The 27,124-nt window shown below is 40.0% G+C and overlaps 3 protein-coding genes across 4 annotated transcripts; 2 read left to right on the top strand and 1 right to left on the bottom strand.

The window, feature by feature from the left end:
* Positions 1-563: 563 nt before the first annotated feature.
* On the top strand, positions 564-26,728 carry LOC146449949 (uncharacterized). The gene is made up of 8 exons (XM_085100949.1): positions 564-728; positions 2,010-2,243; positions 2,544-2,607; positions 7,203-7,324; positions 10,365-10,493; positions 15,029-15,200; positions 18,573-18,787; positions 25,794-26,728. Exons 1-8 carry the CDS (start codon positions 564-566, stop codon positions 26,031-26,033), a joined length of 1,341 nt encoding a protein of 446 aa, XP_084957075.1. The 3' UTR covers positions 26,034-26,728.
* LOC146449951 (uncharacterized) lies at positions 15,349-16,128 on the bottom strand. Its single transcript, XM_085100963.1, has one exon. The coding sequence runs from the start codon at positions 16,126-16,128 to the stop codon at positions 15,484-15,486; it is 645 nt and encodes a 214-aa protein (XP_084957089.1). The 3' UTR covers positions 15,349-15,483.
* On the top strand, positions 15,607-18,504 carry LOC146449950 (uncharacterized). 2 transcript variants are annotated; one of them, XM_085100961.1, is made up of 2 exons: positions 15,607-15,721; positions 16,546-18,504. In XM_085100961.1, the coding sequence occupies exon 2, from the start codon at positions 16,701-16,703 to the stop codon at positions 18,339-18,341; it is 1,641 nt and encodes a 546-aa protein (XP_084957087.1). In that variant the 5' UTR covers positions 15,607-15,721; positions 16,546-16,700; the 3' UTR covers positions 18,342-18,504. The 2 variants fall into 2 exon arrangements, with proteins under 2 accessions (XP_084957087.1, XP_084957085.1); XM_085100959.1 differs by lacking the exon at positions 15,607-15,721 and having other exon boundaries at positions 16,281-18,504.
* Positions 26,729-27,124: the final 396 nt, after the last annotated feature.

Here is a 27,124-nt window from a genome sequence, read left to right as displayed (position 1 = left end):
ATCGAATTTTTCTATCTTGCGTGGGTATAGTTGATAGTTACAGCAAGCAAGCCACAAACTTTGTCAACTTTCCTCGGCTAAACGAAAACAGAGGATAAGACTAGAATGGGTTAGAAGGATGTATCAAGAAACTGAAAGCTTTTTCAGCATGTTGATATGAACAAAAAAGGTGGCTTTAAACAGTTATGTACCTACGCCTATGTGATCTCTTACAAATCATTCATAACCGAATGCTTAAGACTTACAAGAAAAAGGACTATAAAAATAGAAAAACACGAAAATTTTGATTTTGGCAGTAAGTTGGAGTTAGTTGGGAGTCAGTTGCTAGTAAATTTCAGGCTTTTCAAAATGAGGAAAACGTATCCCCAAATGTCTTAGCGGATCGTTGCTCAAACTACGCATTTCTTGGATTGACTTATACAAATACATAAAAGAGGGATAGTTAAGTTACACTAACGAAGACGAAAATTTCGGTAACAGTCAAGAGGAATAACAAAAGCTTGTTCAAGAACAGAAAAGTGAAAACACTGTGAAAAAAAAAAAAAAAAAAAACGTCAAGTGATATGAAGTGTTTTTACCGTTTTCTTGGCGAGATAAACAAGACAAATGTTCAGATTTTGGACTTACCACCGAAAGAACTTGACCTCCTTCTGGGACAGTTCTTTAAAGACGTAAGGAAAACCAATGGTAAGGAATACGAGCCAAGTACTTTGACGGGCCGGAGAGAGGTATCCAGAGATTTCTGTCTAATTTCGTTATGTTATTGAGAGCGACGACGAAGATTAATTCGCGAGTGTCACTGAAATCACTGCAAGTTCTCCCTACGTGTTCAAAATTCAATCACAAACTGGGCCCATCTTTGCTATAGCTTCAAAAATTGTTAAGGGCCAAACACTTGTTAACACAGGTCAGTGTGTTTATTTGAAATTTAAGTGGTTAAATTTGCCCTAGATCTTGACGTATTAAAGACAAAAATTGTCTCATTGTCAAAGAAACTGTGTCTTGTGGTTTCGATCGCATCGCCAGGTTCGTTTTGGTTCAGTGAACACGACCTCGAATGACCTCTTGTGCCCGCAAGCGGATGAAGAAAATTACTTCCGGTGTTTTTATTGTATTCTTTTTAAGGATAGCGCTGAAAAGGCCATATAATAAATAACTTATTAACCTCGTTCGCTCGGTCATTACAGGGAAATGTTAGAACTCGGCTTTGATGTATTGACCTCGCTATCGCTCGGTCAATACATCAAGGCCTCGGTCTGAGATTTCCCTGTAATGACCTCACTCTCGGTTAATAAGTAGTATGTAAGATTTACCGAGTTACTCAGTTGGCAAGTAGAGAGTTAATTTAATAAGAACTCTTATGATTCGTCAAAATGGGGGACTCGCAAGGCTACTCGAAACCGGCCTTCTTAGTGTTATGCAAAGTAAAAATAATTGAAACTAAAAATCACTCATTTTGTAGTTAGGACCCATAAAGAAGTTTGCATGGCAAATATGAGCCCAATCTGTGAGATCCCGTGGCCGACCAAAGTTCGAATCTTACATATTGTCGTTTTTAAGAGGTCAGCACTGCACCCAACATATTCGTCAAAGTAGCTTTACTGCAAAGCAAAATTGTTCTTAAAACACTGAGAAGAAAACATCAAGTTATTTATGGAAGGTAAAACAAACTATGTTTGCTCATTTCATTAATTTTCAAGCCACTTCCATCGTGGTCATTTTCAGTCAAATGTGGCTGCCACTACTTCCTGTGTAGTAACGATCCACACATATACATTTTAACGTTTTAATGGAAAGAGGTATATTTCATTTACTGGTAAAGGTGACACAAAATAAGGGTGGTATTTCTCTTTTGGGAATCTTGAACTTGTTAAAGCCGCCCTTATGACAGCCCTGATTAAAGGATAACAAGGGTGAGGTGGGGGGGGGGGGGGTGGTGTTGTGGTTGGATTAGAATGATAAAAATGTCGCATGTCAAAAGTGTCTAAAAACGCTTTCTTTTTTCCCAGGACAATTCACGAAACGAGTGGGCGTTTAAAAAAGCTATTACAATTCAGACGTATCGTGACTATCATCACGTACCTGTACCTTTCAACATCATTACTATTTTTGCTAAGGTTGTCAGGTGGTGTTATAAAAAATGTAAAGGTGTGAGAAAAAAAGGCACTGTAGGGCACGAGTCAGTCGTGGAAAATGAAACCGATGGCCCCGGTTTAAAGAGGGAAGCAGAAAAATTTGATGAAGTAAGTTAAAATTAATTTAAGTAGTTAATGCTTGAAATAGTCTATTGAGCAAGACCTTATTTGACAAATCTGCCTCGAGATCTACGGGACTTTTTAATTCTTGAAGCTGGACACCTTTAAAAATCGCAGCTTGATCGTTCACGTTTTGAGAAAACGTGTCGGTCCAAACACGGATGATTCATGTTTCTGGCCTGAAAAGTGTCACATTTGGTAATGAGTGTCATTAAATTACATTTGAACTTGAAGAACAAAACCTGCAGGTGTAAGTAATAATTTATTATATCCTTTTCTCTTTCCAAGCTGGACTTGAAGTCTCTTCTTGACAGCTACAGGCTCAAATACGGGGATACTTTTCCTCCTATACGTAAGTATCACTTATAAATAGCACTTGGCGCACACACGCGGTGACATGCATGCAAAAACACTAGGGCGATTAGAAATGAATTTCAAGTTTGATAGGATCGAAGTAGAATAATTTGTTGAACGTGTATGAAGACAGATACCTTACAAGCACCTCGAAAAACAGCCAGCCCTTAGAATCGACGTAAAAGCTATATAGCTGGTCAACAACCAGTGCGGGAAGAGAAGAGACCGAAAAAAAAAAAAAGGAAAAAGGCAACTCCGAATTTTTTTACGTTAAAGCCAAGATTTAACTACGATGATAGCACCGTAGTTCACTTTTCCCCAGTGAGGATGTAGAGATATTTTCTTATCATAAAGCTTGTAGTTTGTTGGAAGAAAGGACAGGTAATTTACTATAAATCTTTTACTATAATGACTACCATTTAATATATATCCTTTTGTTCGCGTTCAAAGTAGCCCCAATTACCTTGTCCTTAATCCCAAAAATCGAAATATGTTTCCTGTGAACGAGACAATAAGGGCTAATTTAAACAAGGACAAATATACAAAAACAGTGTAACGTAACGTAATCTAGTGTGAAAAGTGCAATGTTCTTAATTTTTATCGAAGTCAGCAGAATGGTTCGTTGCAAACTACTTCAGACTTAATTTGTCTTAGACCTTCCTAACAAACTGTTCAAGTCATCCTTCACTTTCTTTCTTTCTTTCTTTCTTTCTTTCTTTCTTTCTTTCTTTCTTTCTTTCTTTCTTTCTTTCTTTCTTTCTTTCTTTCTTTCTTTCTTTCTTTCTTTCTTTCTTTCTTTCTTTCTTTCCTTCTTTCTTTCTTTCTTTCTTTCTTTCTTTCTTTCTTTCTTTCCTTTCTATTTGCTGTCTTTAAGTTGACTTTGGTGAACTCCCATACAACATTTCTCAGGCAAACAGATTCAAATCTGCACTATGCTCAAACTGATTGATGACTGACAGACTGTACCGTTTTGTCCCGGTATATATGATCCAGCCCTGGTTGATATGGCTGAAAGCAAGAGCAAAAGTCTATTATACTTTGTTGACCCAAAAGGAGCAATTAAAGATGGAGAAATTGTTAAATGCATCAGGAGCATTAGGCCATTATTTCTGGAACAGGAGAGTCTATACTTACTGATTTTGAAAAAAAAAAAAAAAAAAACATGACTAACAATCATGGAATTGGTGTTTCAACAACATTCTATAGACAAATTAATTGAAACAATAATGGAATCATGAAAGACGTCATAAAGAAACACAAGGTCCTACTATCATTATCTGACAACAAAGTTAAACTTGACAACATAGATAGATAGATAGATAGATAGATAGATAGATAGATAGATAGATAGATAGATAGATAGATAGATAGATAGATAGATAGATAGATAGATAGATAGATAGATAGATTGATAGATAGATAGATAGATAGATAGATAAATAGATAGATAGATAGATAGATAGATAGATAGATAGATAGATAGATAGATAGATAGATAGATAGATAGATAGATAGATAGATAGATAGATAGATAGATAGATAGATAGATAGATAGATAGATAGATAGATAGATAGATAGATAGATAGATAGATAGATAGATAGATAGATAGATAGATAGATAGATAGCCTCACGGCTGAATTATGTAGATTTTACAATTGAAATATAATAATAAAACAATTATATAATAATCAATAGATAAAAAGATTGAAATTTAGAAATATTTGAAAATACATCAAAAATATTAAAATTTACAAAAATTTAAATGTTTTAAAAGATTTGTTTATATTTAGTTAGACCGTCGCAACCATAGCGTATTTGAAGGACTTCCTTGCCCGATTAGTTTTCAAATTGGGCACATGAAAAATGCGCTGTTTTCTTAAGTTGTAACTGTTGCAGCAACAGGTTTCTAATCTTATGATTTGGGTCCGAAAGGATCCTTTTAAAAACGGTGTTACAAAGCTGGTCATGGTGGTCGCCCAGAGATAAGATCCCCAAAACTTCCATCCCAGTGTTGTAATTGGCCCCTGGTACTATGATTGATATGGCCCGTTTCTGTAAGCGCACTGGTTCATTTTTAAGATACTGGGGAATAATCAATAATATACCTGATACATGCGGTATAGAAAAGCACAAGGTCATTAGGCGGAACCCTGGCCCGTTTTAGCTGTACCAAAAAATACAGACGCTTGCTAGCCTTTTTTATCACCTGATCTATATGGAGGTTCCATGAGAGGGAGCTACTTATTGTTACACCTAGCAACTTGACGCTGTCCACTACCTCCAGCTCCTTTCCGCCGACAATCACTGGGTCAAAATCAGTTATTTCCTTGGCGAAAGAGATTCTCAGTTCTTTGCATTTATTAGCGTTAAGGTGGACTCTGTTATCATGAGACCACTGGCTGACCCGGTCAGCTATACACTGGGCATTGCTGGCACCGCCCTTCAGAACGAACTCTGACGTAGTAGTTTCGTCTACAAATTTCCAAAGGTGTGGTGAACTAATATCTTAATCATTAATCATTAAAACAAACAGCCAGGGGCCTACCTTGGTTGCCTGTGGTACTCCGGATGGGACAGAACCCCACTCAGAAAAACAACTCTCCTTTATTTTGATTCTCTGTGATCGATAAGATAGAAAATCTGAAACCCAGTTGACAACACTACGCGGAATATCTAATTGGGATAATTGCTATGATCAATAAGGCCAAAAGCCTTACGATAGTCAAATAACAAGGTCCTTACGGTTGAGCAGTTCCCGTCTGTTCCAAGCGACCAATGATGGAGCACACTAATCAGTGCCATAGTGGTGGAGGAGTTGGGTATCGCTCCATACTGGCTGTGATCAAGCACCTTCAAGACTGCAGGCTCGACGAAATCGTCCACGATGAAGCCCTCTGCCACTTTAGAGACAGCCGGAGTGAGAGAGATTGGGCGCAAGTCCTTCTCAAAAAGCTTCACTAGTTTCTTTTTTGGCAGGGGAGTGACATCAGCTGTCTTCCACATAGATGGTAAACGTTGTTCGTGAAAGGAGGCATTAAGGATTTCTATAACAGGGAAAGCAACGAAGTCAGAATATTCCTTCAGAAGCCAGTTCGATATTTGGTCAGGTCCAGACGCTTTGCTAGGGCTGAGCTTGGCCAGTAATTTTGCTACTCGACTCTCCGTTATATGTGGGATGTCAGGAGATTCCTCCAAGGGAAGGAGGGGAAGGGGGATGGTAATCTCTAATCTTCCAATGGCTCCAGGAAAGCTTTATTGATGGTGTTGGCTTGCTCTAGTTGGGGGAGATCAGAGAACCCTTTAACTTGTATCTGATTAACTAAGTCTCCGTTTTTTGATTCCATCCCACTAAGGCGCTTGACCTCCTGCCACCAAAGCAATACGCCATTATCATAATATCTCTATACCAACAAATTTCAAATAACAGACCTAAAGGATCGCCTGCTGCAACACTGCACCACTACAATGACAATGCCTATAACATTTGTATCAGATTGCAGCATTGAAACTTATACTGAGGCTAAAGAGAGGGAACACTCCAGCAAACATGAGCAAGCCACATGTGTACCTATAACTTTTATAGATAATGCCATCAGTGATCAATTTAATAAAAACAAAGGAAAACACAGATGAAGAATACCTTGAAGAAATGAAAACCTTCAAGCAAATTGATTTAACACCTAATAAGCAAGGATACACACTAGAGAGGCACTAAACAAAAATCAAAAAGTTGGGAAAACAGAACTAAATTATGACAGATGAAATTAACAGTGGCAAAACTGGCGAAAGTTTTGTTTTCAAGGAATCAAAAAGTAAATCCTTCAAAGAATTGATTAAAAGCATGACTCCAGCAAGTGACAGTAGTGAGAGTGATGATGATTTCGACAAAGCATTCCAACCTTTACTTGATAGTAATACATGTCCTTTGTGACACTTGGTGAACCCACAGAAAGTGAAAAACAAGTAATGCAGGCCAAATGTCGTATTTCTGATTCATTCGATTACTCACATAAATTTCAAATGACAAAAACACGAGATCTTTGGGAATATAGGGAATTTGGCATGTCACTTACACCAAAAGCGGGTGATAATCATTATCATCTTGAACAAGTAAAAATTCATTTTGAAAAATGGATTCCAAGAACCAATAATTATCTCATGTGCACAAACTCCGCGAACGTATTAGCCACTTGGCAGTACTTTTTTTGTCGTCATATCAGGTTTTCGAAAGTTTTGTCCTACCAAAAATAATTCTCTCCTATTTGTCAAAGAATGTGTCATATCGAGTAAGGCAAAAGAAGTTTCCAGACCTCCGGAAAATTAACATCTTTTGCAAAATAACGGACAAAAAAAATTGCCCGCCATTTTGAAAATCATTGGTGTATGACGTGACGTCACAATGGCAGTGATCAGTGGACGAATATTCACCCTAGAGACGCCCCCTCCCTCCTGTTTACAATATTAAAATGCTAACTCTACTTTTTCTGACAATTTAACATCAATTTCTTGCAAGAGTTCAGATTCCCCCAAAGTTATTTTTTTAACAACGACAATTACTATTCAAATCTTAGCAATATGTTTTCCTTTATAGAAAAAGTTGATCAAGTACTTGATGATACAGAAAACACAGGAAGCATGGTGAATCAGCTTCTTTACAGAACGTTCACGAGACAGCAAAACCTTGACAAAGCTGCCTTGCCCATTGGTAAAGAGGTACGTATCTTAAACAATACTTTTTAACATGTGTGGTAATTAATGCAAGGACTGCCTTTTTCGAATTGGTCAGCTAGTTCAACTACCCAGCACATCTGAGGTACCTTTCTACACGTATTGACTGCACAATTGACGTCCAGAGCTGTACATAAATGACAGTTGGCTGAAAATAATTATATAAAAAGTAGTTGTTTCTTTGAGCCCACGTCCACACCGCGCCGAGCTGAATTTCGCACAGTCGAGAATTCAGAAAATTACCAGCGAACACCAAATAGCGAAAGTAATCCACATTCATCGAGCTCATTTGCTGGAATATCACTACTTTTCGTGTCATTAAGCTTTGTACAATATCTCTCTCTTCATTTCTGGGGATATTTTCAAGAACAGTCTTCGTGAGAAAAGGAAAATCGGAGAATCATTGGTTCACTTCTAAGTAACATCTCGCTGTTGACAATGCAGTTGTACAGTACTGTTGTTATTCCGAAGGAATATATTCGTCTCAGATACTCTTCTATAGCTTTTATTCTGAAACAAAGAAGGGTGAGGATTTGTTGTCTCCATGCATACATCTGTTGTAGAGATGCTCCTGATTTCTACGGATGGCTGTCCTTATAACGTAAGTTTTATTAGGTCCATTTGATATTATTCTCCCGATTCGTTGCGAAGAGATATAATAAACTGTATGGTTTTCTAGGTGGCGTTCCTTCCTTTTAAACTCGTGAATACGCGCATGCGCAATGAACGAGTTTATAGCGATGGTGGGTTTTTCACTTGGTTGCTTGGTGGGCTGTTAACTTTCAGTCATGCGCAGTGAATAAGTCATCATAACCTAGAGGAATTTCACTCCAGTGCTGGTCAAAATTAACGAATTGAGCCTCTTGAAAACGGTGAATGGAAAGAACTTCTAAGGAATGCTCGGCAGTTTCAACAGCGGCAATCGAGTATTAACGGCAAATAAATGTTTGTTCGATTTGTGGTTTTATTCAGTTTTGAAAGAGCTGCAGCGTTTTAAATTCAATTAGTGGGCAAAAAAGGAGAAAATAGTTTTCACGGCGCATCGGAACAATCTTATTCAATCTGTAGAGAATAATTTTTTTGACAATCATTTTAGTGCAAGAATGGAGATTTACTGTTAAAGGGGAAGTATCAGGAAAATATGATGTCATTTCAAAAGCCAAAAATGTTTGTCTGACAACAGAAACAAAAAATAATTGTCTAGTTTTGTTATAAACCACCACTCCAGTTCAATAAAACTGTCGATTAGTGCCTCTGTCCAAAGATAGAGTAGGTCGAAATGAATTGAAACTTGAAAAATGTTAGGCTAATGTTTTTCAAGTTTTCGTATTTTTGTTTCCGAAATGCGCTAGAACAGAGTACGAGTTGTTCCTGTCAAGAATTGAGTTGATTTCTCTCCTCTCGTTGTTCTAGAATTATTTTGTAGCAAAGTGAAGGTCTTATTTCACCTTTTGTTACAAAAGAGGTCAAAAACCCCATGATACTTCCCCTTTAAATCTGAGCAATGTTATAAGTTTTTTGAAAATTCGTTTTTCCACGAGGTGCGGTGTGATAAGGTGGGAGTACACGTGAATTTGAATTGAATTTTAAGAGGTATAAAGAAGGGATAAAAGAAAGAAAATGATTTTTGGAACACCAACAGACAGTTGATACCCATGCAAGAGCACCTCAGGTTGCTAGTGGACAAACTTGGTTTCTGTCTATAATTATTAACTACAAATTCTAATTTTAAAACTTCATTAAATATTCAATATTTCTTATTTCTCTTAATTTTACCAATCCTTCTAGAAAACCTTTCTTGTCCCAAATACACCCAAAAATCACCCAAAAATTCACAAAACACCCCACAACATAGATTCACGGAATGAGCAGAGAGTTTTTGGGTTGTTTGAAACGTGAACGAGATATTTCAATTTAGCAGATTTTAAGCGGCGTGAAAACGGCTTTCAGGTTTACCCCCGCCTTAAGTGTTGGCATGAACTTTGATTAAAAAAGCATGTGAAATTTTTTAAATCAGCCCATCGGAATAACCTTTATATTCAATGTGTAGGCAATAAGTTTACAATCATTTTAGTACAAGAATAATTATTTTTCGTTATATCGGGCAAAAATATACTTTCTTTTAGCTTTCAAGGTAGTAACTGAGGTGTCATCTGCGTTCACGAGTTGGCTCATAGGAGCTTTTGATTTCCTATTGGCACGGGAAAATAAATTAAAATACTCATTTGCTCATTTGTTTTGGGTATGTGCTTATATTTTTGAGGACTTCAAACGATAAGCTTGATTTAAGCAATGAATCTGCTACCAAGTTCACCTCTCGTTTCTTACTTCTTTAATGGAATTTGTATTTGCAATTGCTATTGGCTTGCGATGTAACTCTGTCATTTTCACTATTTAAAAAAGCATTAGCAAATCTTTTACATCGTTTTACATCTCTGAAATGGGAAATCAATGAATCGCATGTTTACATTGCCACTCCACGTAAGAACACCTTCTTAATTGGTTCATGGTTGCAAGCGATTTCATGTCGATCTTACAGTTTTTAGAATGTTTTTTCGTACATAGTATTCCATTGTTCCGCTAACTTAAAGAATTTTTTTTTTTTGAAAACCAATCAGCTAAGGATCTGTCAAAAGTGCTTGTGGACAACTCTTACAGTACAAGTAAAAGAGTACAGATTTTTATTACAAATTTAGACTTTCGAGAGGCCATAACACCTCTGTGACCGTTGTTTGCATGATAGTGGACATTTTTCAGGGTCAAAGTACAAATTAACAAAAATAATAAACTTAAGTTTATTATTATTATTTTTTTTTTGGATTTTGGCCTAATTGGAGTTAATTAGCTTTCATCTTGTTGATAAATCTTGTGTTGAGCCGAACCCATTGCTAAAGTTCTCCGATTTTCTCAATGGGAAGCGTTGCGAGTCCGAGCTTGAAACATGGAATGGTGAATGTTTAATCACTATACATTAAGGCTGTAAAGTAAAATGATCGAAAACTTACTACTGCTGTTTTTTCCCTAGGCTTGGCAAACCCATTCTGCCATACATGTCGACGGTTTGTATTTAACCTGTCAACGACTCTCTGTGAGCAGCGATAACTTTGGTGCCAGATATCTCACTCCCTTTTCAAAAGAATTTCCTCATTTTGAGGTAAGTTACCATGATGAATTCAAAACTTGCAAGTAATTAGAAAACGTAAGTCGATCAAAATAAAGTTTGATAAGAACATATTTCTTTAGCCAAGAAACAGCCTCTAACATAGCCTTCTAGTTGAAACTCTTAGATTGTACATAACTGGAGAAAAGTTTCATTTGAGGTCTGGAATATGAGCTTGCATGAGAACGCGTTCTGATTTCCAAACCACAATAATCATAGCTAGACCCACGGGTCATGTGATTTCTTTTGTTTTATAACTAAACTCATTGCTGTATTTGAATCTACCGTACGCATCTCGTGACAATAGTCACCAATCAGTTAGCTTGCGTAGCAAGCGTTTCCGTGGGGTTTTCATGATCAGCGCTCTCCGAAGTTTGGTTGCGTAGGAAATGGGGCGAGAGAAAAATAGAGATGTAAGGGGGGAGGTGAGGAGGGGCGAATGAAACGCTTGCCCGCAAACCCCACGATTCTGCAGAACGACGTTCGCCCACGAACGCGGCAATCTTATTGGTGCATAGTGAGGTCTGTTAATCTCCTGACATCTTTACAAAGGAATGAATTCTCAAGTAGTTTACAATATGGCTGACAGTGATTGTGATTTCGATCATTGCCTTCAAAAACAACTCGATATTCTTGCTGAGCAGGATTTAACAGATCATTAAGAGAAGAGCAGAAGATCTCGATAAGGTACTGTAACGTTTTCAGACGGGCTAACAAGCAGGACTTTCACGTAAACCTCTTCCTTCGGACAATCGTCTATATTCAGAAAGAAATCGGCGGTAGCTCTTGGTTTCTGTTTACTTAAGCGAGAACACGCCGTTGAGAAGCACTGTGACCCTTTATTTTAATGGCTGCTCAGACCTAAGACAGCAACTTATAAACTGACTCTGAAACCTAAACGAGGCATGCCACAGACAATGCATATTGTTACATCCTTTTCCTTATAACAACAAAAAAAAAAAGAAAGAAACAAGCCAAAGAAAACAAACCAAAAAAAAACAACAGCAGCAACAACAACAACAACAACAACAACGCCAACTAGTTAAACTTCTGTACAACGTTTGAGATTATTACAAATAAAGTCCCAACGAGTGACGTCACACAATCCTTAAGCTAAAGTTCCAACGAGTTACTATACATAATCCTTCAGATAACCCGGCCTTCTGACTACTCTGCCCGAACGTATCATTGCGCCTTGCACAGGTAAAGCAACAGGCTCCGCATTCTCAGTTGGCAAAACAGGCTCATTGGTTGTGTCAGCTTGACTACTGGGGGCATCTGTCTGGATACACGGCGCGGCGGGCTCATTAGTTGTCTGTGCCCGTCGAGGAAAGGACATCAACTGCTGACTCGGTTGCTTAGCGCCTTCTTCAGCTACTGAACTAGATTTAGCACCCTCGCAGGGCTTCTTTGTTTTCCTCAGGTGACGCCGATTGCGACGATATTTGGCCCCATCCTCGGTACCCACCTTATAAGGCCGAGTTCCAACACATCTCCCAACTTTGCATTCACAGCTTCTTTAGTCGACTTTCCAGACGGTATGAATTGCACAGTATCTCCACTTCTAAGCGCTTCCAGATCCCTGGCCGACCTGTTGTAAGCAAGGACTTGTCGTTCCTTGTTAGCGAGAAGCTTCTGATAAGTCCCGGGCTGAACAACTGGCCTAAGAAGCTGACGAATGATGGGTAGTTGTGCTCTCGCCTGTCTGCTCATCAAACGCTGCACTGGACTAGTACCCAGTCCCTGACTTAGGGTGTTCCTGTACTCGAGGAGTGCAAGATATGGGTCTGTTTCGGCTTTCCTTGACTTCCTCATGACATTTTTAGCTGAGTTAACGGCAGCTTCAACCTTTCCATTGCTTTGCAAATAAGTTGGAGAACTCGTTACAAGCTCAAAGTTCCACTGGCGACTGAATTCCTTAAATTCGACTGAGGCGAACTGAGGGCCATTGTCTGATACACACGTCTCCGGGATTCCATGCCTTGCAAACTGCGATTTCAACTTCTTTATATCTGTTCCTGAAGTAGTGTTGTCAAGGGGATCGATTTCCCAGAACGAAGAGTAATAATCAACACAAATGAGATAGTTTCGACCCCTGTAAGTAAACAAGTCAACTCTGACTTTCGCCCATGGCCGGTCGGGAACTTCATGAGGAATAAGTGTCTCCTTTGGCTCCTTCCGGTCAAACGCCCTGCAGACGTCACACCTTTCAATAAACTGCTTGATTTCACTGCTAATTTCCGGCCAGTATATGTTTTCTCTAACCAGCGACAGGGTGCTCACAACCCCACTATGGGCATAATGGAGACGACGTAGCATGTCTCGACGCAGCGACATAGGGACCACTACTCTTTCTCCTCTAGTAACCACGCCATCGTAGACGCTCAACTTATCACGAATGTCAAAGAAGGGCAGTATCAGCTGCGACAGCTCCCCTTTGGTTTCTGGCCAGCCAGCCTCTATGACTCTAATCAGCTCTTGAAGGCTGTCATCCTTCTGCGTGTGTACTTTAATTTCTTGAAGAGTACTTGGCTTCAGACGGATGTACTGTGTCAGACCTTTATCTGATGCATCGCACTGTAAGGTGAGGCTCTCTGTCGAGTCAAAATACTTGAGGACAGTCGCATTTGAAACCAGCAGTTTCACTTGTCGGACAGCATAGTCATGTACGTCAGACCAAAACCATTCTACATCTGATAGAGTGAGCTTACGGAGTGGCTCCAATGCATCACTGAGTCGAGGCAAGAACTTGCTTAAGTAATTCGTGAATCCAATAAACCTTCGTAAACTGGCCACATCGGTCGGGGTGGGCATTTTCAACATTGCCTTGATTTTGTCGAGATCTGCTCGAAGACCCTTCTCTGAGATCACGATACCCATAAATGGGACTTCTTTGCGTCGCAGTTTCACCTTGTCCCGGCTCAACTTAATGTTCTTTTCCCGGCACCGATGCATTAAGGCGTGGAAGCTGTTGTCATGATCTGCCAACGCTTCTTTCTCTATGGAGGCTTCTCCACAGAGATACACCCTTCAATACACCCCTCAGGCAGTCAAGTGAGTGGTTTAGCCTTTGCTGAACCTCCTCTGGGGCCGAACACAGACCAAAGGGCAGGCGACGCCAGCAAAATCTCCCAAAGGGTGAATTGAAAGTCGTTAAGCGCAAACTGTCGTCGTCAAGTTCAACATACCAGAAACCGTGCTTCGTGTCTACAGTGGAGAACACTTTAGCTCGGGAAAGCGCTGGAAGAATATCATCAACTGTCGGCGTTGGATAGTGGCTCCTCCTCAGAACTTTGTTGAGGTCCTTACGATCCAGACAAACCCGAATTTGTCCATTAGGTTTCTGCACGACAACGAGGCTTGTCACCCAGGGGGTAGGCTCTGTGACTCTTTCTATTATCCCGACGATATCTGGTCCCATCCTCGGTAACCAACTCGTAGGACCGAGTTCCAACACATCTATCAACTTTTGCCTTCACAGCTTCTTTAGTCGACTTTACAAACGGCATGAATCTTACAGTTTTTCCACTTCTAAGCGCTTCCAGATCCCTGGCCGACCTGTTGTAAGCAACGACTTGTCGTTCCTTGGTAGCGAGAAGCTTCGGATAAGTCCAGGGCTGAACAACTGGCCCGAGAGATACTTTTCCGAATGCTGTTGGACAGGTGACACAAACTGCCTTTCGAATAGGGCTCTTCCCCGCTGGTGAGTTAAGCAGCCGCTTCTATTGCTGTGCACCGCTTGACGGACTTGTATTTTCTTTTGATTCAGAAGACTCGCTAAGTTTAAATGCTGGATGGATTGATACAGATTTCCTAGATTTCGGATTTTGCGGGCACACAGATCACAGACTCTGTCGGAGTACGTTTTACTTTCATCCACGGTAATCCCAACGCTCCTACATACATCCGTACGAATAACTCCAAAACATTCCTTCCTTTGAGATGCATCATTAACTCAAACGTAAGAGCGTTATTAACCATCGAGTGATGTCGATATATGTCCAGAAATGCACACAAATGAGATGCATAAACTGTATGATAGACATCACAAAGTGTCCCCTACCCTAAATTCTTACTAAAACTCAAATAAGTCTGTCAAACATGAAGTCATATGAAAACGACAAAAAGCTCTCTCTTATATAAAGCGCTCAAAAAAATGCCCGCGTAAAGGGGCGATTCCTACGCACGATCATTTTTCTTCTGCAGATACCTTTTGCATGCAGATTGCTCAATCCAAGTATAGACGATTCCGAGGACGCCGGTAGCAACATTGGGTTTACACCCCCAAAATGAGTGGGTTAAATAGCCTATTCCCGATTTTTTTTTTACCTCATCACGAAAGCGAGGCTAAGTGCAAAGTTTTTCATATTAAAATGAGTTTTGTTTGCACACGAATGAAAGCCAAATATTCAGAATAAAAACTATGCCGAAGCCTCGCTTTCATAATGAGGTTCAAAGTTACTCGGAAGTGACCTATTGGCTTAGGCAACAGGAATCATGTTATCATATTTCTCGAATTGCTTATACAGGTAATGATTGTGGAAACTGGCGAGACAAAGTGGCTCGGACTCGGCGTGGTATTTGAAGATTACGGTACAAATGCTTTCCCAGGATGGCATAGTGGAACTGTGGGATACCATACCGATGATCGGTTAATCTTTAATGACTTAAATCACTACCCCAAGAAGACTACATTGGCCGGTAAGATCGAAACGTTTTTGCATGATTTTGTTTAACCGGTTTTGTTTGTCTGCCTGTTTTTTTGTTAATTTGTTAGTGAAGTTTCTTTGTTTTATAAATGCACTCATTAAGAGATAGCATTTGGCGTCGTTAACTTGTTTTTCATGAAACAAGAAATATGAGTGATAGGAACCGACGTTTCGGTGCATCTTGCGCCATTATCAAGGTTACATAATTAATGATAAAAAGCGGTTTGTAAAAAGGCTAAGTTGAAGCGAATTTGCATAACATAGCGGCAAGCTAATTACTTAAATACTTTAGCACGAAGAGAATCGGACTGCACATTCAATGTTGGTTTAAGCTCTTGAATATACAACATTTCATTAACAAGGCAGTCAAATTTGTTCATGCATTTCTTGATTACATTGAAGCGTGCTAAGAAATTGTTCGGAACAGCAGTGTTATGTTCTTTGTAGTAATGCTTGCAGATTGATGACGCCTTTTGACGGTGTCCCTCAACGCGCGTGTGAAGGTGGCCCTTTGTATACCCAACATAACCTGCATCACACAGGTCACACTTGAATAAATAAACAACACATTGCTGGGTAACAATGTTGGGCTTGGGCTTACACAGGCTTAGATCTTGATTAAGCTTACGGCTAGTAAACACGGGTTGAATGGTCTTTCCCACCTTGTTGCTAAGATCTCTTAGTTGCCGTTTGACAGACACTGCAGCATCCTGATCTTTATAGGGGATAGCTATCCGGATGACGTCATCGGTATGCTGTTTAGACTGGTCCGCTGCGACTCTCGAGGTGATAAACTTGTTGATGACAGAATCAATAAGGTGATTCGGATACCTCAGCTTTCGGAAAACTCCTCTCAAGCTTTCACACTCCTCTGAGAAATGTGTCCAAGATGATGATAGCCGGTGCGCGCGATCAAGCATGGTGACGAGCAAACCCTGTTTGTCACGTTATTAAGGAAGAGTTAAAAGAGAAGTTCAAGGAGAGTTCAGCCTTGAAGCGTGAAATCAACTCTATCTATGACGAGATTCGCCAAGATTGTAGTTTTCTGCGCTACAGTTGTATTCTCCGTACAATGACCAGTCTTCGGACAACATATCACCAAGAAGTTAATACCACCCATACGCGCAAGATCTCACGCCTTATCAACCACCAGATGGCCCTCGACGAGCATATCTTGAACATCTCATCCTACCAACTTTCGTTCTTCCAGAAACTTGTTCTTTGTCGAGGTTTGAACTTTGCCTTACCGCAATATGTATCTCCAACAGAGGTAAAAGCATCCTTTGAGAAAGCCTATTGGAGCCTTGAGCGCAGTCTCTCCGATGAGAAAATGAAAGAACTGGCTGCTACTACACTTCGACCTGTGGCTCTCAACTACATTGAACGGAAAGGCCCGCGTCCCCCTAAGGCACTCTTAGTAGCCATCGAAGAGCTAAAGAGACGCGATGACATCTTGATAACCAAACCAGACAAAGGGTCAGGTGTAGTTGTGATGGATAAGCATGAATACCTGCGTTTGTTATCGGATGCCTCTGTGAATGACACAAGCAAATTCTGTGCCGTCCCCATAGAGAGACCAAAAAGTAAAGGAAAGCCACCCAAGTACTATCATCCTATCTCGGAGAAAGAAAAACTGGTAGAGTCAACCGTGCGCAGAATTTTACCATCGGCGATTGCTGACTCCATACGACCTACTGGATCAAGATTGGCTCATTTGTACGGGCTGCCCAAGACCCACAAGAAGAAATTAGCAACGCGTCCTATATTATCTGCTACGGGCACTTACAACTATGCCCTTGCTAAATGGCTGGATGCTAAGCTTAAGCCTCTGTCTGTAAACGAAAATACCATCACTGATATCTTTGCCTTCACAAATGAAATTTGTGGAGTTAAGATAAACCCGGGAGAAATCTTGGTCTCTTATGACGTCTCATCGCTCTTCACAAATGTACCCCTGGACGAAACAATTGACATCCTGGCACACAAAGCTTTCGAGAACAACTGGTTCAATGACACCTATGGCCTAAACTTGACCAGAACTGATCTTATTGATCTTCTACATGTTGCTACAAAGGGGCAGCTGTTTCAGTTCGATGGGGCCCTTTACGAACAGACCGATGGAGTAGCCATGGGGTCTCCCCTTGGACCCCTTTTGGCTAATGTATTCATGTGCTCTATTGAAGGGTTCCTGAAAAGTCAAGGAAAACTCCCAGATTTTTACCGCCGCTACGTAGATGACACTCTGGTCAAGATGCCTGATCTGGCGGCAGCCACAGCATTTCTGGATACCTTGAATCACGCCCATAGCTCCGTAAGTTTCACTATGGAGGTAGAGGAAAATGGTATGCTCCCTTTTCTTGGTTTACAGCTTCTAAATCGCGCACCATGTGTTGAAACAAAGGTTTACGTTAAGCCGACAAACACAGGTCTTCTCCTGCACTATCATAGCCATGTGGACAGCCGCTACAAACAGGGTTTGCTCGTCACCATGCTTGATCGCGCGCACCGGCTATCATCATCTTGGACACATTTCTCAGAGGAGTGTGAAAGCTTGAGAGGAGTTTTCCGAAAGCTGAGGTATCCGAATCACCTTATTGATTCTGTCATCAACAAGTTTATCACCTCGAGAGTCGCAGCGGACCAGTCTAAACAGCATACCGATGACGTCATCCGGATAGCTATCCCCTATAAAGATCAGGATGCTGCAGTGTCTGTCAAACGGCAACTTAGAGATCTTAGCAACAAGGTGGGAAAGACCATTCAACCCGTGTTTACTAGCCGTAAGCTTAATCAAGATCTAAGCCTCCGTGAGCCCAAGCCCAACATTGTTACCCAGCAATGTGTTGTTTATTTATTCAAGTGTGACCTGTGTGATGCAGGTTATGTTGGGTATACAAAGGGCCACCTTCACACGCGCGTTGAGGGACACCGTCAAAAGGCGTCATCAATCTGCAAGCATTACTACAAAGAACATAACACTGCTGTTCCGAACAATTTCTTAGCACGCTTCAATGTAATCAAGAAATGCATGAACAAATTTGACTGCCTTGTTAATGAAATGTTGTATATTCAAGAGCTTAAACCAACATTGAATGTGCAGTCCGATTCTCTTCGTGCTAAAGTATTTAAGTAATTAGCTTGCCGCTATGTTATGCAAATTCGCTTCAACTTAGCCTTTTTACAAACCGCTTTTTATCATTAATTATGTAACCTTGATAATGGCGCAAGATGCACCGAAACGTCGGTTCCTATCACTCATATTTCTTGTTTCATGTATTTCTAAATCATTTCTTTTATAAATTGTTTTTGTTTTTAAATATAGTCATCAGATTTTTGTTAATAACAAGTCTCTTGTCTAACCTAGGAAAGGCTGCCGTTCGTCGAGGTGATGTGATTCGATGTACAGTACTGTTTGAGAAAAAAGAATGGAAAGATGGAAAACTCCAAGTTCCAGTTGAGTTTTATGAGAATGGGAGCAAAGTAATTCCACAAGATAAACTGGTGACATACATTAAGTACGAGCAAAGCGAACTCTACCCGTACGTTTGTTTTGAGCATGCGAATACCGTGTTGGCTAAGGTAAGAACATCTCCTATTTTTGTCATCAAATAATTTGAAACGTCAAAATATTGACATAAATTTTGCATTTATGAATGAATAAAAGTATGAAAGCAACGACTGACTAACTGAATGAATGAATGAATGAATGAATGAATGAATGAATGAATGAATGAATGAATGAATGAATGAATGAATGAATGAATGAATGAATGAATGAATGCATGCATGCATGAATGAATGGATAAATGAATGAATAGACTGTTCACAGTCCCCTTATTTTTCCGTGGGATTATCGAGACTGGTATGCTTCGATGGAGCTATCGCCATTAAGGTTTGTAAAAACCAACGAGCACGATCTAAAGAGAGTGTCTAAACTACTGAGGGGAGCCGGAGCGGGAAAGCGGCGGGAAAAATAGGTAGATTGTAACAGCTTAAGGGCGGTGCCTACTAATATAGAGCTATTTTTGCGCGGTTTAAGACTATGCAAGAAAAGCAAACTTAAGCAAAGGCTATACGAATCCAAACTGAAAATCGGAGGTAAACACGCAGTAAAATATAAAGCAATGTTATGCGTTTTATTCCATAATGAACCTTTAATATCTCTGAAAAATGCATGGTTACCCTCAATTTTCTCTTTGGACACCAAGAGCACTTTATAATTTCTGCTTCCTCCGCATAGTTTTAAACCGCGCAAAAGATATCCCTGTATTAGTAGGCACCACCCACAGGAAACCCCAGTATTTCGAGATGCGCAGTATGTATGCGCAGTAACAAAAGTAGGCAAATTGAAGGAAATACGATAATCCTTGTTACAATACAGTTTCTGTACCATTTCGAGACAAAGTATATTGGCGAAATAAAATAGAGTTGCGAAAATCTTTCGAGCGAGGACACTGGGCATAAAAATACAGTACAATACATCAGCTCTTTGTAAATTAAATTTCAAGGCAAGCGGAACACATGCAGAACTCTCCGTTGACGCCAAAAAAAGCGGTGAGGCTCACAGCAAAACCAGAAGTGTCAGATACATGCCATATTTGTAAAATTTATTGTGAAATAGCAGTCGGCGATTTCGGGAAGAAAAACAAGTACCTTCTACGGAAAATTTGTTTATGATCTGAAGTTGCCAGCATTCCTCTAGCCGATCGTTTGAAAGGACATCTTAGAGTTGGAGAGGATCCAGAAGATGGGAAATCTCCAGGTGTTTTCCCGGAGTGCGCACTTAAAATTTGCAACGCAGGCACCTTGTGCGAGGTTATCAGGACGGCTTCTAAGTGCAACGACAACAACGCTTGTAACGAAAGAAATCGCAACCACCAAACACGAAGGCCTGCCCCAGCTCGAAGTTTCGCGGCTATCGACCTCCCTTCGTTTAGCAAGGACAAAGCTTTGATAAATCAAACTCTTTTCAAACCCAGATGGATGCAATGCCAACACTCTAATAGACGATAGACGGCTTCTTTCTGTTCACGTTTGAGAACTCTCCTTCTCAAACTCATTAATAATTCGAAAGCCAAAGACAAAGGAAATCATGCACCGTGATGTGTTTGAATATCTGATGAAAAATTCCTCGTTTTCGCATCCTTAATTTCCCCTTCAAAATCAGTTTGTTTGAGAAGTTATATCAAACACTCGTCGCAATGTTTCATTACAATAGCAAAAACCTCGAAGTTCGTCAAAAATACTCCGCTACGCGTCGTATTTTCAACTCTCTTCTCGGTGTTTGATATGTGATGAAACACTGTGTGTCGTGTTTGATATATTACCTCCAAGCTGACGAGACAAACAATTAAAATCAAAACATTCCCCATGATCTTCACAACATTCCGGGCTGGTCGTAGCCATTTTTAGAACTGGCGATGAATAATATCTTGTCAGATACTTCAGTCATACTGTCAACGCTTCTGAAATGCTATTGTCTAATTGACCAATGAGGTGTTACCGTTGCTGGTACAACGTAACGGGCCTTTCGAACACGGGCTAGATAGTGAGAAGCTGTTACAGTCTCCCTTATTTGTTCGCTCCCCTCTGCCACTCAACTAACCCCTACTCCGATCCGCTCCCCTCGATATTCTAGTCCTCGCTCTAAAGACTTTCGCTACTCTATTTTATTCGCAAGTGTACTTTGTCTCGAAATGGTACAGAAACTGTATTGTAACAAGGATTATCGTATTTCCTTCAATTTACTTACTTTTGTTACTGCGCATACATTCTGCGCATCTCGATATTGGGATTTCCTGTGGGTGGTGCCTACTAATACTGGGATATCTTTTGCGCGGTTTAAAACTATGCGGAGGAAGCAGAATTTATGAAGTGCTCTTGGTGTCCAAAAAGAAAATTGAGGGTAACAATGCAATTTTCAGAGGTATTAAAGCTTCATTATGGAATAAAACGCACATTGCTTTATATTTTACTGCGTGTTTACCTCCGATTTTCAGTTTGGATTCGTATAGCCCTTGCTAAAGTTTGCTTTTCTTGCATAGTGTTAAACCGCGCAAAAATAGCTCTATATTAGTAGGCACCGTCATTAAGCTGTTACAATCTACCTATTTTTCCCGCCGCTTTCCCGCTCCGGCTCCCCTCGGTAGTTTAGACATTCTCCCGAGATCGCGCTTGCTTTTACAAACCAAGATGGCGACAGCTCCATCAAAGCGTGTGAGTCTCGACAATTCCAGGTGAAAATAGGGTGACTGTAAACAGTCTAATGAATGAAGGAATGGATGAATGAATGACTGACTGACGGCCGGACTGACTGACCGAATGAATAAATGAATGAATGGATGAATGAATGAATGAATGAATGAATGAATGAATGAATGAATGAATGAATGAATGAATGAATGAATGAATGAATGAATGAATGAATGAATGAATGGATGGATGGATGGATGGATGGATGGATGGATGGATGGATGGATGGATGGATGGATGGATGGATGGATGGATGGATGGATGGATGGATGGATGGGAGAAAGGAAGGAAGGGAGGAAGGAAGGAAGGAAGGGGGGAAGGAAGGAAGGTAGGAAAATATCCATTAGGGGTACCTCCTGGTGCATTAATTTTATATCATTTCAGCCTCATTTGAATTTCACATTAGTCAAAAATATAATTCTCGTCTGTTTCACTAATCAATCTCATGCCTTGGCACCTCTTACACGGTACCTACCTTTGCTTAAGGCTCTAATTCAACAAGAACGGTAATTGCGAAACTGTTCTATGCCTCAAATGAGAAATTCACTTCTCTTTTTCTAACCTGCAATCCCGGCCTTGTCTTGTCGATATGGGGCGTGAGGGAAAAAGCGTCTTGTGGAATTATTTGACAATTCGTCTTCCAATAATGGGCATTTTGCACAAACAGGCCGCATGGCACAAGTCTCCAGGTAACAATGATTTGAAATACTGATAGTGACAGTAATAGGAAGAGTAGTCTGAAATTGCTCTAAATCCCGATGTTGAAATCAAGCCATTGAGAATCTGAGAATGCATATGTTAGGGATTTTGCAAATTGACGGTTCTTCTAATTTTAACGTTTTTTACGTTCCTTGGTTGTTAAAAGAAATCTTAGATCACTTCTTTAGATTGATCAGAAGAGACAGACATTAGGGAAATACAAACTTACTTGCAAGAGATGTGATCGAAAGGCTGAACTGATCACCATAAGAGTTTAAGTGATGACGGTCGGTTATATAAACAATGTTTTCGATTACTTCGTTGATCTTATCAAGTTTACCTTTCGTTGTCTCAGAAATTCCATAATAGGCATCTTCTCTTGAAAAGTAACCTTAATTCAACCAAGAGCCATTAAGAATGACAATCAAAGTTAGGTGTTCGCCCATTTTGACGCCATTTCGTTTAAAATGCAGTCTTTCCGCTTTCAAATTTCGCGCTCCAGCACGTCATTGCCAGAAATTGTGGTTAAAATGGCGGACGCGCGTGCGCATTACATCATTAATGGCGGCGGAATCGTATGAGAAAAGTGTATAAGATTTCGACAAAAATCTAAAATGCAACAAATACGAGTGAGAATATTCCCTAGCTCTGACTCGAGACATGTTCAATAGTGATTAAGCTACACTACTGACATAAAAAAAAAAAAAATTAAAAGTCATAAGTCTACTTACTTCCCACGATGTTCGTTCGATTCTTGAGTAGTAGCCATAGATTACTTATAGTTTGGAAAATATCCATTAGGGGTACCTCCTGGTGCATTAATTTTATATCATTTCAGCCTCATTTGAATTTCACATTAGTCAAAAATATAATTCTCGTCTGTTTCACTAATCAATCTCATGCCTTGGCACCTCTTACACGGTACCTACCTTTGCTTAAGGCTCTAATTCAACAAGAACGGTAATTGCGAAACTGTTCTATGCCTCCAATGAGAAATTCACTTCTCTTTTTCTAACCTGCAATCCTGGCCTTGTCTTGTCGATATGGGGCGTGAGGGAAATTGTGGTTAAAATGGCGGACGCGCGTGCGCATTACATCATTAATGGCGGCGGAATCGTATGAGAAAAGTGTATAAGATTTCGACAAAAATCTAAAATGCAACAAATACGAGTGAGAATATTCCCTACTAGTAGCTCTGACTCGAGACATGTTCAATAGTGATTAAGCTACACTACTGACAAAAAAAAAATTAAAAGTCATAAGTCTACTTACTTCCCACGATGTTCGTTCGATTCTTGAGTAGTAGCCATAGGTTACTTATAGTTTGCCTCAAAATTGGTGTAATCCTCACCAAATGATCGTCGATTTGAGGAGCAACCCTTCAAGTGGTCAACTAGCTCCGACTCGCATAAAATTCAGGGAAGTTTGGTGTACAAAATTCTCCATATAAAAGGTAATTTCTTGTAATTCAAGAAGATCCAAACAAGGCTCTCGAAGATAACATATTATTTTTTCATCTTTGATTCTGTGAACTAAGGCCATCCTTGCAGAACGCACAAGGAGGAGAAAAACCTCTTCGAGGTTAGATCTTCAAACAGCCGCCACGGTAACACCTCATTGGTCAATTAGACAATAGTATTTCAGAAAACGAAAAAGCTGTTTTTTCTCACCTTCCTCCAAAAGGCATTCCGCGTTTTTTGTTGTTGTTTTCCTTTTAACAAACAATTCTGTTGTTAATTCCTCAATCTGATTGGTTAACCAGAATATTCCGGCTGGTGTGAATACCTTGTATATTCAGGCGGTGTGCGTCACCACCCACAAAGGGTGCTGATCACGATCGAGTAAACATCTCCCGAATGTAAGACTTACAATCGCACTGAAATCGAGATTCAAACTTTTCTTCCTTTCCTACAAAGTATCAATAAAGACAGTAACGCGGCAAATCTAAAAGGTCTAGTATAAGCCGTAGATGCTTCTTGTTGGATTCACAAGGCGACTTCGTTAACTGATAAGTTACGCTTATTCGCGGTTCGGAGACAATCGAAGGCGAGAATTTTATTATGTTTATTACTGTACTAGTATAATGTGCCGTCACGTCTGCCTTTAGACGCTTTTTTTTATTTAGAACACGAGCAGGCTTTCTCTTTTCCTTAGTTCTATCGCGCGCGATGGATCTAGCGAGCGCGGGTGAAGCCGCGAGCAACGAGTTCACTTTCGTAATTTGCATAATTTTACCGCCACTTAGTGCGCATGATCTGGAGGAAAAAAAAGAACGACTACTAACAGTCTATGTTTTATTGTTTTTGCCCATTTTTAATCTTAGGTTGAAAGAGATCTACTTTTCTTTCCTGGATTTGTTGGAGGAAAATAGCATTCGAGCATTCGTTCGTAGGCTTTTCCAGCCGGTTTCCCGGCAGTTGATCCACTTGGTTTACACCATCTCATCATAGATTCTTTATAAGTTCAATGGCTTCCAACGGGAAAACCACAAGGGGTAGACCCTGGAAGACTCCGAAAATTCTCAAGTAGAAAGGATAAGCAAGCTTAATGTGTAAAAAGAGAAAGAAATGGCAAAACCCGGCAACAGTACGTAGCTGTAGCCTCAAGAAAAGCGATAACTCAACAATCAAAACAACATGGTGGCAGGCGCGAGGTCATCTCCTTTGACATAGCTACAAACGCGAACAAACACTTCAATTTGAAAAGTAACTTAACCAGCACTAAGCCAATTTACTCCTCTAACTTCAAACGAATTTAAATCGGGAAAAATGTATCACAGACTTCCCTAACGACGAAATTTTAAACAGGCTAACCTCTCCGGACTGATCAGTGTTAGTGGACGCGAAAACTACTGATCAAACAACGCGTTCTGATAGGTCAAATTTCGTGGCGCACACCGCCTGTTGTATATTTAAAACAAATCAGGACAGACCAATTCGATCGATTTGTTTCTCGTAAACTTATTGCTTCGAATTATTTCCAATTTCTTTGAGTATACAAAATATGTTTACTCCACAAAACGTTGGAAATGTCTTCAGTTCAATTCGTTGTGGAAACTCTCAACGAAGGGAGTAGCATTTCTAACCGCTTGGCTAACTCTCTGAAAATATGCATGTAAAACCAACGAACCAGGGTTCCAGGTGTACAGTATTTTGATTTTTAACTTTATTTTTACAGTGTTAACTCTGAAATAAGTCGGTTAACTTGCGTAAACATCATAGTCGGGTGTTGAACCTTGTTTGGGGGTATCCATTGTAATCAAACCCTAACGAACACAGCAATGGGGGTCTCAAAAGCCAGCGAATTGTTTTTAATAACTTCTGGATTCCTGACTTTATAATACTTTATAATTTTTTGGAGGAAACAAGTAAAGACGCATTATTTTGCTAGTTCTTGTGGAATTTTGTTCAATAGCACAATTACAGCCGGCAAGAATTCGCCTTCGTTTTATTACTGATAATGATTTAGCTTTGTGTGCATGCATGCATCAATTTGTACATGGATGTATTTGTTAATAATTTAAGCTTATTCCTCGTCTAAATACGTAATTTACAGCGTGTGAATTTCTATTGCTAACTCTTCTTTTCCTGGCTTCGCTTCACAACATAATGACGATTTTAATGGATCTTTTCAGATGTGCCCGAAGGAAGATATTGAGTGCCAATGCTCCAAAATGCAGGAATCTAAACTTGCAGCCCTAGAGGAGAAGATAGCCTCAGATATTAAGAGCCAATGCTCAAAACTGCAGGAAACCCTAGATGCCGTGCTCCTGAAGTTGGGCGAAAAAAACAAAAGAAGAAAAATGAATGAGCGAAAGATCAAAGATAAGGAGAAGCTGTGCATAAAAAGCAAAGACTCAGAAGTAGGATTGTAGTGCTGCATCATGTTTTGCTTTGTTTTTCCTTGTCAGTAACAGAGCCATTTATAATTGCTAAAGTTTCAGACAGAAACAAGGTAGCGATGTTACGAGGTATGAATGACAAATCACAGGGGCACTCGACGATTCAGTTTGGTGAACATCTCTTCAGAAGGCCTTAATCGCCTCAAATATTTGATTTTAGTAAAATTGAAACTAAAAACCTAGCAGCACTGGAAAACTAATTCTTTTCGTTTTTATTTCGCTAAAAATGGTAAAAGGAGAGCTGGCAAATTCGGGGTATAGAATTCCGTTCACTTATTAACAAACTTTCTGTAACTAAAATTTTGGGCTATAGCGTCCAAACAGATCATACTGTATTAGTTTTAAACAAATATGCCTTTAAAAAAGGCTACAAAACGATCTTAGAACAGAGAAGACAACGTTTTGAGTATTTTCCTAAAATTTTCTCGTTGAATGCCCCTGAAATCAGTTTACATTATACGTAATACGATAGCGAGTGAATGGACGCCAGTCAGGATAGGCATATATTCTCAGTTGTTGCGCATGTTCTCTTCTAAATCGGGCGTCAGAGAACTACAGCCACAGCCAACTCTCGCCTTGCGGACACCTCGATATTACGGACACCCCGATAATACGGACAGCAGCTAAATCCCGGCAAAAATAATTTTAGACGTTTGACTGAAATTATTTTCCGCTATGAACTACTGCCGCTCATGGCGAGCCGCACGCCTTAGCAACCGATTTTGCCATCCAAATTTTTCCTCGATCACTACAGGAGGCCTATTGTTTACGGGAGTGCTGTTGACAATTTAGAACCACATTTTCGGTGCAATACGAGCTCCAGTGCGTTAACGTTGTAAAAAGTTTACAGCAATCAACATTCACTCACTGCGTGCAGTCGAATATTTCCGGTTCAGTCAAAAACCTCCGGAAAATTCAAAAACCCGGAGAAAAATAAATTTATCGTCGATGTGCAGCGAGTATTAAACACGGCAAAGCAAAGGCGACACACCCGATTGCTCGTCCTTATCAGGCGACTCACCCGAGATAAGAACGGCCGAGTTTAAAATCTCTCTGTGAAGAAA

The sequence above is a fragment of the Pavona decussata genome, unplaced genomic scaffold (assembly GCF_977016875.1).
Source record: "Pavona decussata unplaced genomic scaffold, jaPavDecu1.1 SCAFFOLD_543, whole genome shotgun sequence".
In the NCBI taxonomy this organism is placed as follows: Eukaryota; Metazoa; Cnidaria; class Anthozoa; order Scleractinia; family Agariciidae; genus Pavona; species Pavona decussata.
Note: the sequence above shows the minus strand (reverse complement) of the source record. Positions and strands in the feature narration are given on the sequence as shown.